Source organism: Delphinapterus leucas, chromosome 11, assembly GCF_059928025.1.
Source record: "Delphinapterus leucas isolate spDelLeu-1000000601 "Yukka" chromosome 11, BTC_Dleu_Yukka2, whole genome shotgun sequence".
NCBI lineage: Eukaryota > Metazoa > Chordata > Mammalia > Artiodactyla > Monodontidae > Delphinapterus > Delphinapterus leucas.
In genome coordinates, this window is record NC_143139.1 from 82291560 (window position 1) to 82304810 (window position 13251).

The window sequence follows — 13251 nt, forward strand, 5'->3', positions numbered from 1 at the left end:
AGGAATCAGGCACCCTGACTTCAGACTATACTACAAAGCTACAGTAATCAAGACAGTGTGGTACTGGCACAAAAACAGAAATACAGATCAATGGAACAGGATAGAAAGCCCAGAGATAAACCCACACACGTATGGTTACCTTATCCTTGATAAAGGAGGCAAGAATATACAATGGAGAAAAGACAGCCTCTCTTCAATAAGGGTGCTGGGAAAACTGGACAGCTAAATGTCAAAGAATAAAATTAGAACACTTCCTAACACCATACACAAAAATAAACTCAAAATGGATTAAAGACCTAAATATAAGCCCAGACACTATAAAATTCTTAGAGGAAAACATAGGCAGAACACTCTATGACATTAATCACAGCAAGATCCTTTTTGACCCACCTCCTAGAGAAATGGAAATAAAATCAAAACTAAACAAATGGTACCTAATGAAACTTAAAATCTTTTGCATAGCAAAGGAAACCATAAAAAGACAAAAAGACAACCCTCAGAATGGGAGAAAATATTTGCAAACGAAGCAACTGACAAAGGATTAATCTCCAAAATTTACAAGGAGATCATGCAGCTCAATATCAAAAAAACAAACAACCCAATCCAAAAATGGGCAGAAGACCTAAATAGACATTTCTCCAAAGAAGATATACAGATTGCCAACAAACACATGAAAGGATGCTCAACATCAGTAATCACTAGAGAAATGCAAATCAAAACTACAATTAGGTATCACCTCACAACAGTCAGAATGGCCATCATCAAAAAATCTACAAACAATAAATGCTGGAGAGGGTGTGGAGAAAAGGGAACACTCTTGCACTGTTGGTGGGAATGTAAATTGATACAGCCACAATGGAGAACAGTATGAAGGTTCCTTAAAAAACTAAAAATAGAACTACCATACGATCCAGTGATCCCCCTACTTGGCATATATCCTGAGAAAACCATAACTCAAAAAGATTCATGTACCATAATGTTCATTGCAGCTCTATTTACAATAGCCAGGACATGGAAGCAACCGAAGTGTCCATCAACAGATGAATGGATAAAGAAGATGTGGCACATATATACAATGGAATATTACTCAGCCATAAAAAGAAACAAAATTGAGTTATTTGTAGTGAGGTGGATGGACCTTGAGACTGTCATACAGAGTGAACTATGTCAGAAAGAGAAAAACAAATACCATATGCTAACACATATATATGGAATCTAAAAAAACAAAAAGGTTCTGAAGAACCTAGGGGCAGGATAGGAATAAAGACGCAGACGTAGAGAATGGACTTGAGGACACAGGGATGGGAAAGGGTTAGCTGGGAGGAAGTGAGAGAGTGGCATGGACATATATACACTACCAAACGTAAAATAGATAGCTAGTGGGAAGCAGCCGCATAGCACAGGGAGATCAGCTCAGTGCTTTGTGACCACCTAGAGGGGTGGGATAGGGAGGGTGGGAGGGAGACACAAAAGGGAGGCGATATGGGGATATATGTGTATGTATAGCTGATTTACTTTGTCATAAAACAGAAACTAACACACCGTTGTAAAGCAATTATACTCCAATAAAGATGTTAAAAAAAAAAAAAAAAGGAAGGCTCAGGTGTCTGTTTTCAGTTTGCCAGAAATAGGATGCAATTCAGCTCTGCTCTGTATAACATGATGGGGGAAGGGAGTAATAAACTTCAGAAAGTCTTCTGAATTTAAGTGTTCATTTCTCCTGGGAAGTAGCAATCCACACCAAAGAGTGTTTTAGGACCTTTAACCTTCGCATAATCTCCATCAACATCCACAAACCTTTCCTGTTAAGCTAGCAAAGAAAGGCAGTTTCAGGACAAGTATTATATTCCCCCTTCTACCAAACTATTTTCCTGAAACTTTATACAAATTCTCAAGCCACCATCAGTGGTCAGCTTAAGGGATTTTTTTTTTCTCTTTTGGCTTTCAGTATTTTCCAGATTTTCTCCAAGTATACATTTTGCTTTTAAAATTACTATGGGAAAAAAATTTTTTTTATTAAACCCACCCCCTATTCTTATTTTTAAAGACTTCTATTCAGCAAAAATCACCTGAAATCTGTTAATATAATTTCCTACATATAAACTTCAAAATACAAAAAATAAAATGAATGAGAAATGTGTTCATCAAAAAATTAGTGCATTCCTTATGTTATTTCTATCTTAACACAAGCACTCACACCTTTGTTAAGCATAGTGAGTAAATAATCTTATTGCACCTGAATAACTTACATTAATTTTTTCAAAGTGCTTTTGTTGCAATGATTTTTCATGCCTCCAAACTCTATTCTAAACAGTATTTCCAACATATTTAGCTAAATTCCTCTCTATTTGGCAGCTCATGAATGGTCACCATTGTGGTTTTTTTGTACTCAAAAGTTATCGGAAACATTCAAGTCATTTGCCGTGTGCTTCTCTATGATGACCTTACTGTATATACCTCAAGATAATGACTATATACAACCTTTCAAAATGAATGAAAGCCTCATCTACACTAGCGGAGTTGATTTGTTATTAATAATCAACATCGTTCCTGAGTACCAGTTAGTGGCTCTTGTTTTACATGGATTATCTCTAAACCTCATAGTACCCGCAAAGTGAATATTTTTTGTTCTCATTTTCCATATAAAGAAACAGAGGCTCAGATGGGTTTGCTCAAGGCTAACAGCTAGTTAACTGGTGAAACAAGACTGAGTCTGTCTAGCTTCAAAAGCTTCTATTCGGGGCTTCCCTGGTGGCGCAGTGGTTGAGAGTCCGCCTGCTGATGCAGGGCACACGGGTTCGTGCCCCGGTCCGGGAGGATCCCACGTGCCGCGGAGCAGCTGGGCCCGTGAGCCATGGCCGCTGAGGCTGCGCGTCCGGAGCCTGTTGCTCCGCGGCGGGAGAGGCCACAGCAGTGAGAGCTCCGCGTACCGCAAAAAACAAACAAACAAAAAAAAAACTTCTATTCGTTCTACTAAACCACACAGCTTCAACAATCCCATAATGAACCCATCTAAATACCCTTTAGGAAACATTGTATCATTCTGAAATTACGCTCCAGGATTAAAATCAGGTACATAATAAAATGATGCAATGCTAGTCAAATTTAGGGGACACTGAAGAATATAAATTAAGTACTTATTCCAGGCTACAGTCATGGCAATTACACATAGAACTATGGTTTAAAACAGAATATTATTTACTATGTCTTTGACAGTCTATTAGTGCTATTGAGGTTAAAGATTCTTTTTAAAATAATAAGTTCGTTAGTCATTCATCCCAAAACATGTATACCCAAGATTTGAAAATGAAGAAGGAAGTACACTAGCCAGATTTTTTTGAGTCAGCTATTACAGCTGGGACATCTGGGAACTGAGGTTAAAGACCTTTCCATTCAATATGATACCTAACCCCTAATAAGGTCCTATAATCTATGAATTTAAGCATTCATATTAAATGAAGGAGTTAAGCATACCTTGGACAATTTTATTGATTATCTTCTGGACAGTCTACATGTGCAGAGAGAACAGACAATCAAGACCAGTAAAAAATCATAATGCTCTGTTCCTTTATCTTCAATCCATACACACAGACTATATCTTAGACTGGCAGTGCCCTCTTACGTAATACAGAAAAAGCATGGCTCTTGGTTCCAAACTAAGAATATTTCTTAAAACTGGGGTCTAAGTTTTAGATGGTAAAGGGTTAAATTTTTAACTATGGCTAAGAATTTTAACATAGATGTGGGATAGGAAGAAGGTAGGAAAGAAGGCTAGCCAAATGGCACCCCTGGCAATTGTTCTTTTTTTTTTGCGGCACGTGGGCCTCTCACTGTTGTGGCCTCTCCCACCGCGGAGCACAGGCTCCGGACACGCAGGCTCAGCGGCCATGGCTCACGGGCCCAGCCGCTCTGCGGCATGTGGGATCTTCCCGGACCGGAGCACGAACCCGTGTCCCCTGCATCGGCAGGCGGACTCTCAACCAGTGCGCCACCAGGGAAGCCCCTGGTAATTGTTTTTTGTGGTGGCCTGACAATTGTTTGAAGTATGTCTCAAATCTTGATTGCAAATATGGCCATGACTGCATTAAGTCACATGCATGTGAGTGTATATACGCTCACACTCACTTACTCTCTATTTTCCATGGAAAAGAATTTCTGGTATTTCTAAAAATCATCTCCCAGAGCTAAAATGGAACTGTGAAACAAAAACTTACTCATTCCTTGGGAAATCCAAGAGAGAGACCTTTCTGAGAGAGATTGGAAGCGAGATTTTACTAGGTCTTCCAGAGTTACTGCTGCTAAGGCATTAATACTGGAGGACACTGTGCTGTAAGGGAAAATCACAATTTTGATTAATAATGTTTAAACTTTAATAATACTTTAATAAGGTAAAAGAAAAGGGAAAACATATTGTCACTTCTGAAATATAACCAGATTTCTACTACATTACTTAAAAAAAATTTTTTTTATTGAAGTATAGTTGATTTAGGCCTGAGGGCCTATAGCCCGCGCACCGCAACGAAGACCCAACGCAGCCAAAAGTTAACTGATTAATTAATTAATTAAAAAAACAAAAGAGACTGATGACAATATCCAGCCCCTAGAGAGAAGAGTTGGACCAACAGAGAGAAGACATGGAGTACATTACCTATATGAGGGCCATTTGTGCTCAGGTCCAGAATTCAGCTTTATCCTCCGCAAATATCCAATAACAAAAGAAAGATCCCAAAAGGGAAATCTTATATTATTAGAGTCATAGTTCATACCTTAATGTTCCACTGTAAGCACAGGCCACAAAAAGTCCAGGAAGTCCCGGATAATCTTGCAGAATGTCCAGTGCCAAATAAGGCATGAGCTGAAAAATTCCAAAATTTACTCTTGAGTACTATTTGCTATGAAATGAAATTAATTAACACCTCATTTATCTTGTTCTTCTTCAAGAACTGAAGGAAGCTATTCCACATAACTGAAATGTCCAAATATATAAAATTAAACTCTTTACCTGCTAACACTTAAAGAAAAGAATAGCACAGTAGTTAAGGGTACAGGCTCTGGATTCAGACAGATGTGGCTTCTGTTATTTAATTTCTCTGAGCCTCAGTTTCCCCATCTGTAAAATAGGAATAATAATCCTAACCTCACAGAGTTGCTATAAGAGTTAAATTAGATAATCTGTGTAAGTTCTTAGTATAGTACACAGGATAGGCTCAGTAATAGGTAGCTGTTCTCATTCTTTGGAATAATAAATCAATTTAAAGGAAATATTTTACATACCTCTGTGCTTAAGTAAGAAGAATTCACTTAATTTAACTTTACTTGATGACTCAAGATTATATTTGTGAACTTCAATCACTGTTCAAGATTGAAAATGTAATTATAGCTGCATATACAGTTGACCCTTGAACAACACAAGTTTGAACTGTGTGGGTCCACGTAAATGTTGATTTTTTTCAATAAATACAGAAAAATGTACGTGTAGAACATCGTATGCAAGATTTGTATTACATAGTATCTATGCAAGGATAGCCTACCCTTACATAGGCATGAGGTGAGTGACATTTAATATAAAAATAATGTTAGGGTTTTTTTTTACTGTTTTATAACTTTGCTTTCAAAGAATTATGTTTATGTAATTATATTTATATAATAATATTATACTACAGAGTATGCCTCTCTCATAATTGGAGAAACTGTGCATCAACCGATGATCACACGTGATTTAAAAAAAAATTTCCAATGCTGTATTATCAATATGACTGTAATACTGTATGCCATCCAAACTTTACAATGATTCATTTATTACCATATAGGCGAGGCTACCACAAAGCAATAGTATCGATTACACTAGGCTATAATAAAGCAATCGTATTGCTGCTTCTTTATCAATGTATGACTTGTTATACCTGTAAATGAATATGAATTTCTTTTGCACATTATCTTTCATTTTTGACATCCTGTGTTAGTAATAAGTATAACATCTGCAGTGTTTTGTATCACATAAGACAACATTGATGTAGGTACTGACAGACGATTCATCTTGTAAACAGACAAGGTAAACTTATGGTATCAATCAGTACAGTACTGTAAACGTATCTTCTTGTCTTCATAATTTTCTTAATAACACTTTCTTTTCTCTGGCTTACTTTATTGTAAGAATACCATATATAATCCGTATAACATAAAAAATATGTGTCAATCAACTGTTTATGTTATCGGTAAGGCTTCTGGTCAACAGTAGGCTATTAGTAGTTAAGTTTTAGGGGAGTCAAAAATTATACGTAGGTTTCTGTTGTGCAGACGGTCGCTACTCCTAACCCCCATGTTTTTCAAGGGTCAACTGTTGCATGAGACATAGTGATGAGTGGAGAGTAACCTCACAAAATTCCTCAACTTGTTTCTTTAAAAAAAAAACACTCCTAATACTTGCTTTTTGATAAGTTACCTTTTAAAAAATAAATATTAAATAAGGATGGGAAGGTGTATGCCTTCAGCATTGTGTTATGTGGCAGTCTTTCGGCAAAACTGGTTTTGCAATCAAAAGAGTCCTAAGAGGATAATTTTCTAGAAAAATGCCCTCTCATTTCATTGAAACATCATTGATTCCTTCTCCCAATAGTACACAGTGGATGCTATGCCCATTCTCATCAGCCTCTTTGATCTCATTTAACAACTAAAGCTTATTACTTCTTTATTCTCAGAAAAAGAGAATAACGCTTCTCTCTATATGAGTTCAATACCCATTTTTCCAAGACATCTTACAAGTTTAACTTCAAGAAATATTCTATACATAAGCCAAAGTTAAGTTTCCACCGTTAGTATTAAAACGAGATCTAAAATCCTCTACCCTATTGTCAACTTTCTCAAAAACCTTCGGCCTTATATTTTAGATTCTGAATGACCCCCTCAGGTCATTCAGGTCATCCAGGTCATGGCTTCCTCAGGGTGAGCTACAGAAGAGTGTAGCAGAAACATATCTTTGCTCTCTTGGGTTAAGCTTTTGACCTGATCTTCTACTGACTGCCTTACTTCCATTGTAACCCCAGGAAAATGTCAATTGAATTAACTGGTTAATAATCAACACACTAGTGGAATAATTCAGAGAAAATCTCTTTCTTTTTCAAAAATTTATCACATGGTCTCTGAATGATAAATGCATGCATGCAAGACACCCCCTGTGTACAATCTATGACAAGTGGTCTCAAGGTTAGGAAGTTGTAGGTTTAAAAAAATTTTTTTGTTGTTTTTTGGGGTTTTTTTTGGATTTTTTTGGCCCAGGGTAAGGGGAAGCCATATTAGAAAAAAAATTTAGTCCCTATGGTCTTCACAGAAAATAACGATTGACAAAAATCACAAAATATTCTTGACTAAAGAAAATATAATGGAATAGTGCCTCCATCTTCAGAGTAAATACGATTCTTGGATTCTCTGAAGAAATAGAAAGATCTGTTTATCAACAGGAGGGCAAAGATTAAGATAGGGTTGAGATACACAGATCAAGGATGCTCTCATTTCCTAACCCCACAAAGTTGTATTTTTCTGGGAGTATGTTATGCATTTACACCAACATAAAGTTCAACGTGTCATCATTCTAATAAGTCCCCTGGGCACTTGATTTACAATCGACTCCGGCAGTACTGGGTTTGGATTCTAGCTACACTTTCTGAAAGATGGTCTATGGCATAGAGGTTCAAAGTTAGGACACTGGCGGCAGCCTGCCTGGGTTTGAATCCTGGCTCCAGGTTTGCCAGCTGGTTATTTAAGCTCTCTGTGCCTCAGTTTCCTTATTTTTGAAAGGGAGATCATCACGGCACTGTTTCTGTGAGGATTAAAAGTTAAAATTTATATAAAGCACTTATAATCGTGCCTGGCCCATGGTATTTGATGAGTGCTTGCAGCTGTTCTTATTCATTAACTATGTGACCTTGGGCAAATTATATAACCTCTCTGAGATTCCTTTCCTTGTCTATAAAATTAGAATTATAGGTTGTAAGAATTGAAAGAAATAAAGCATGCAAAGCTCTTGGCATAGAACCTCATCACATAGCTGGTGCTCAATAAATGTTCACTTTTAGATCCATTTCCATATCATTTAAAAACTGGAAGGTGGGACTTCCCTGGTGGTCCAGTGGTTAAGGCTCAGTGGTCCCAATGCAGAGGGCACTGGTTTGATCCCTGATCAGGGAACTGGATCCCGCATGCTGCAACTAAAAAAGATCCCGCACACGGCAACCAAGATCCCGTGTGCCGCAACTAAAACCTGGCGCAGCCAAATAAATTTTAAAAAAAACAAAAAACTGGAAGGTAAACTGCTTATCAATGAACAATCTAAACCCATAAAATGTTCCACGGTACCACAGTTTGTATATAGTTTTGGGCTTTTTTTAAACTGTGTTTATATTTCTACTCCCAGCCTTGAGCTATTTCTATTTAACACCTACCTTGAAACTTTGCCAGGTATTTCAATATTGTTATTGGATGTAGCATTCTTCATTTTTGCTATAGCTGCTAAAATAAATTTTTTCCAAATGCTTTATAGAAGCTAAAGATGATTATATTTGCCTATTTGCTCTTACTTTACAAGAACATGAACATTCTTTCCTCCCAGCCAACAAGCTTTCTGAATGTCATTCTTGCATGTGTAAGAAACACACGGTACTGGACCTGGTCTGGTGCAGACACTTTCTTGGCTGTCCAAGGATCACAGTCACGGTATCTGGAATACAGGGCGAGCCCACATAGCACTGTGCAGGTCAGGATCAACCAGAGTGCCACAAGATTGATGTAGAGAGACCTAAAGAAGGGAAAACAAAACAGCAAATGACAATTTTAATTTCCATCTCAAAGATGAGGAAAATTGTTACATAAATAGAAGAGACTTTCATGATTATACTCAATAGATGTGCATTCTCTTTTGGTTCTCGAAAATGCTACGGATTTTATTCTGGTCTAACCTTCTGTTTATGATGTATTTGGAAATACTTGGAATAGATGGGATTTTGCCATTGAATGAATGTATCCTCCTGGTCAGAGTTCCATGGGCATTATTATCTTTATAGGGGTGTCTAGTTACAGTCCTTCAGGACGTCTTGTCACGAAATAGAGATTTTAATAGTCAACAGGGCAGTGACTATTACTCTTTTTACCTTTAAAAGTGATGCAATTATAAACTGCTAAACACTGTTAGCCTTTACATGGCAACTCGTCAGGCTTGTTTAAATGTGGTTTGTGATGCCATCCATTAAATACAGGAAAGGCAAACCTGTATTCCTTGGACAGGTATCTTCCAAAACAATGTTCAGCATTTTAATTAATGGTGTGTGCTCCAGTAGAGTGTAAAGGTTTACATAATAGCACTGGAGTCAGTCCTGAGCATAAATCTTAGCTCTCCCTACCATATGAGACCTTGGGCAAGTAATTTAACCTCTCTGACTCTCAGTTTCTTCATTTACAGCTAGAAATAACAATGCCTACCTCACCGAGTTATAAGTGAAACCAAATAAAATAGTATATATCATATAGTACAACGGCATGTAATAAACACTTGTTAAATGGTATTGATATTATTAGTGTTAATATCATTGAATGCTATGTCTTAATAATCAGTTGACAGTAAATATTTCTCCCACTAGGGTGGCTACATTTTCCCCCCGGGGGTGCTGTAGTGGACGCTGATAAGTTGCCCTAGGCTGAAGAGAGGTCTCCCCACACCCACCAACTCATACCTCCTTCCCCAGAGAAGCCTGCACAAAATGACAACTGGATTCAGAGGTTTAAAGACTAAGTCCCCTCAGGCCAACTTGGGACAGTCTGAAGGGTCATCCCAGCCCTGGGGCTCCCCTTGAGGCCTCTGTTGAGACTGCATTACAGTCCAACTTCTCCCTCTGGCCAATCCTTCTTCCTTCCTTTCCTTCTCTGTTCCAGCGGTGATGCCCTAGTAGACTCTGGCATGCTAACCTCCATCTCAGAGTCTGCTTCTGGGAGAAGCTACCTTGCAGCAGGTCCCACAACAGATTGCTAGCCTTTTTCCTTGACTGACTACATTCACCACATGTTTTGTTATTGTCTAAAAGTACTAGAACTATATCTCATCTCCAAATCATCAGAAAATATACCCAGACACTTTCTCAGTCACCACACCTCACTTATATATGAGTTAACACTTTATTATATTGTTTTATTTTACTTTAATGCCATTCATGTAGATCTGATATTGTACCCAGTCAATCAATGTCAGTAGGTCTTGACTTTTTGGCTGGGACTCATTCTTCCCATGGAGCCAATGTTAAAAAGTGGGAGGAAATGGTCCCCCTGAGCTCTTGTTAAAGAGACATATTGGACTATTCTGAAGGAAATTGTTTCTTACTAAGAAAGCTCTAATGCTGTTCTTTCAGTTGTAAAATTGGCTTTTTGAGCTCCATGTTCTCAAAGAAGTGTGTTCCCAAAGAAAAGCATGTGCACAATTACTTTGGGAGAGGCATCAGTGCTAATGTAGATGGATTAATGGATATATAAATTATATTCCTTTAAAGTGTCTTAAAGTAGCAGAACTCCTAAGCTCACTTTTGGGGGATTCCATATCCAGTTATCATACTCATATTCATATAGATTTTTCATTGTGGAATTTACCAAAGACAGATAATATCTAAACCAATTTACTCTCATATATTGACATATGACCTCGTATATTTCTCACATTCCCCTTTGAATAGCAACAGAACTGCCACTCCTCCTACTCCAACCCCCTTGTTACTCTTAATCAAGCTACTTAAGAGTTTTATAGCCCCTAAATGCATAGCCTGATATATCAGCATGAAGAGCCCTAGTCACCAAGCTTATCTGAGGCCTCCTGACAAAGAACCAGCCATTGTTCATACTCTTCGCTGAAGCCAAGATGGGCTGGAGAAGTCCCCTGACCATGCTGTCCTTCCCACCTCTGTGCTTTGCCCAAATCACTCTGCCTACTCAGAATGCTCTCCCACACTTCTTCACCTGCCCACATGTGGTCATTCTTCAGGACCTGCCTGCTTGACAGGAATCTCTCACTTATCCCCTGCCTTCACATCCCACAATTTGAGGTGGAAAAAGGAATTCACATTTACTGGATCCCTACCACATGCGTGCGAAACACAGTATTTTATAATACCTCCACGAGTTGTGTGATATCTTATGCTCATTTTACAAGTTTAGAAACTGAAGCTCGGAGAGTCTAAGTGACTCACGCCAAATCACTCAAGTAGAAGTATTAGAACAAGGTTATAAACCCACGACTGTGCCTGAAAATAAAATGCACCAGCACATCTGGCAATATAATGCTCTAGAACATTTCCTCTATATTGTTATACTGTTTCACAGAACTGTTATACCTCTAGTGTTAGTTTACTTTTCACATACTTGCATATATTTTCCTAATTTGATGCTAAGTTCCTTCATGACAAGAGTCATACATTTATCATTTTTTATTCTCTACAGTTCCTCATACAAACAGATGCACAATAAATGCCTATTTATTTGATAAGATTTGTTTTACTTAATAATTGATATAAATATTTTTAAATATCTGATTTAAAACGTACAATGCCACTTTGTTCTATGTGATCCTTTTGTAGTATATCATTTATCTCTTAGAATTTCATGACACAAAAGACTTAAACTTGAGCAAAGCTTGACTTTTGAAAGAGTTTCCATAAAGACAAGTGATAGTTATTGATGATTCATATACCATAGTTTGTCTTACATTTTTGCCTGGAATCTGTTTTTACAGGAAATATATCTCTGCACTTGGGATTGGTTGACTCCATAGATGCTGGTCCATGTGAAGGTCCCTCCTATAACAATCGTCCAGAATGTGTGTCTTTGCAAAGGGTTAGGATTAAAACTAAATGAAAACAAACAGAAAACAAATTTGAAGTCCCAGCCAAACACTACAGAAGTCTTCCTAGAGTAATTTTGGAATCAAGCAATGTATACCTACATAAACATAAATAAATATTTATAAATACACATACATAAATATGTACCGATTAAGTAATATAAAAGGTAGAAATATTCTTAAGTTCAATGAAATAAAAATTGATACTTTCAGAGATTTGGAAATTCTGGATGGGACGGGGGAAAAAATGAATGTTCCAATCATTCTGAGCATTTATAGAAATTGTTCTCCCATGGCCATAGGAAATTATTTAAACAAGTCTGCTATGCTGTAATCAGAGAGGAGCATGAAGCTGAAAAAAGAGAGAAAGATTCCCAGGTACACTGCAGCAATAGAAATGGTACTGAAAAGAACACAATATTGACACATTTTGTGTGTGTAATTCCTCTCCTAGCACATGTATAGTCAGAGTTCTACTTTATATTCAAGCTTAAGAATTCAATAAATGCAGTTTAATGGTTTTCATGTCATTATAATCTGTTCTTAAAATGCTCTGTGCACAAACTAAGTACTCATAGTTCAAAGTCATTATGACATTTACAAAACATTGCTACAAAGAAAGCTCAACTTCCACATTCAGTACATCTTTTAATCCTTCTTAACGTATCACCTTGTAAGGAATGAGTCTGTTCATCTCTCATATACAATATAAGCTTGAAAATTTTCTGCAGAATTAGTTTCAATGGAAACTTTCTGAAAATTATGAAATTCTGCAATTCCACTTCAAAGCTTATATTTGAGATCAGTTGAGTAAAGTGCTACATATTTATGCATTTTCCAGCCTGCTTATGGAAAGGTAAGAGCCTCTATTCCATTCTCTAACACTTAATATCAAAGTCTAAGAGTTTTAAGGGTGTTGGCCCTTTCTCCCATAGCGAAAGTAGCTACTATACTAGTTAATAAAAGTCAAGAACCAATGGGTTCAGCGAGTTACTTGAAGGAAGTAAGACAAGATTTAAAACATCCACTTCAGTGGTTTTGGCAATACAGAATACATGTGTCAACTATAGACCATACAGAAAATACCAACACAAAATCCTTCCCTTCATTTATCTCAACAAGGGCAGATTTATTGCCCACCATATTCTCAAAACATATCTGAATAACAAGGGATATACAATAAGGCTTTTCATTATTCCTTAATTGTTGACAACCTTGTAACGGTCATAAAAATGTCTAATCTTTTACTTTTTAGAATCTCTTACTGATGTATAAGTTATCGTTTCAATGCAGCAATGTATATGTACTCTTTGTATAAAGTGACAGTTATTTTGCAGAAAAATGACTGACTCCACACCCTTTCCCCTCAACCTAGCTGACTA

The 13251-nt window shown here is 37.2% G+C and overlaps 1 protein-coding gene across 2 annotated transcripts in view; it reads right to left on the minus strand.

Moving 5' to 3' along the window:
- SLC5A8 (solute carrier family 5 member 8) overlaps positions 1-13251 on the minus strand; it is a 75899-nt gene that overhangs the window by 42944 nt on the left and 19704 nt on the right. The window contains exons 6-9 of one of the 2 annotated variants that reach the window (XM_022599910.3): positions 11735-11875; positions 8662-8791; positions 4767-4855; positions 4215-4327 (exon numbers count right to left, since the gene is read on the minus strand). In XM_022599910.3, coding sequence (XP_022455618.1) covers positions 4215-4327; positions 4767-4855; positions 8662-8791; positions 11735-11875 — 473 coding nt within the window. The remainder of the gene's footprint in view (positions 1-4214; positions 4328-4766; positions 4856-8661; positions 8792-11734; positions 11876-13251) is intronic. The other variant, XM_089921165.1, reaches the window with a different exon arrangement.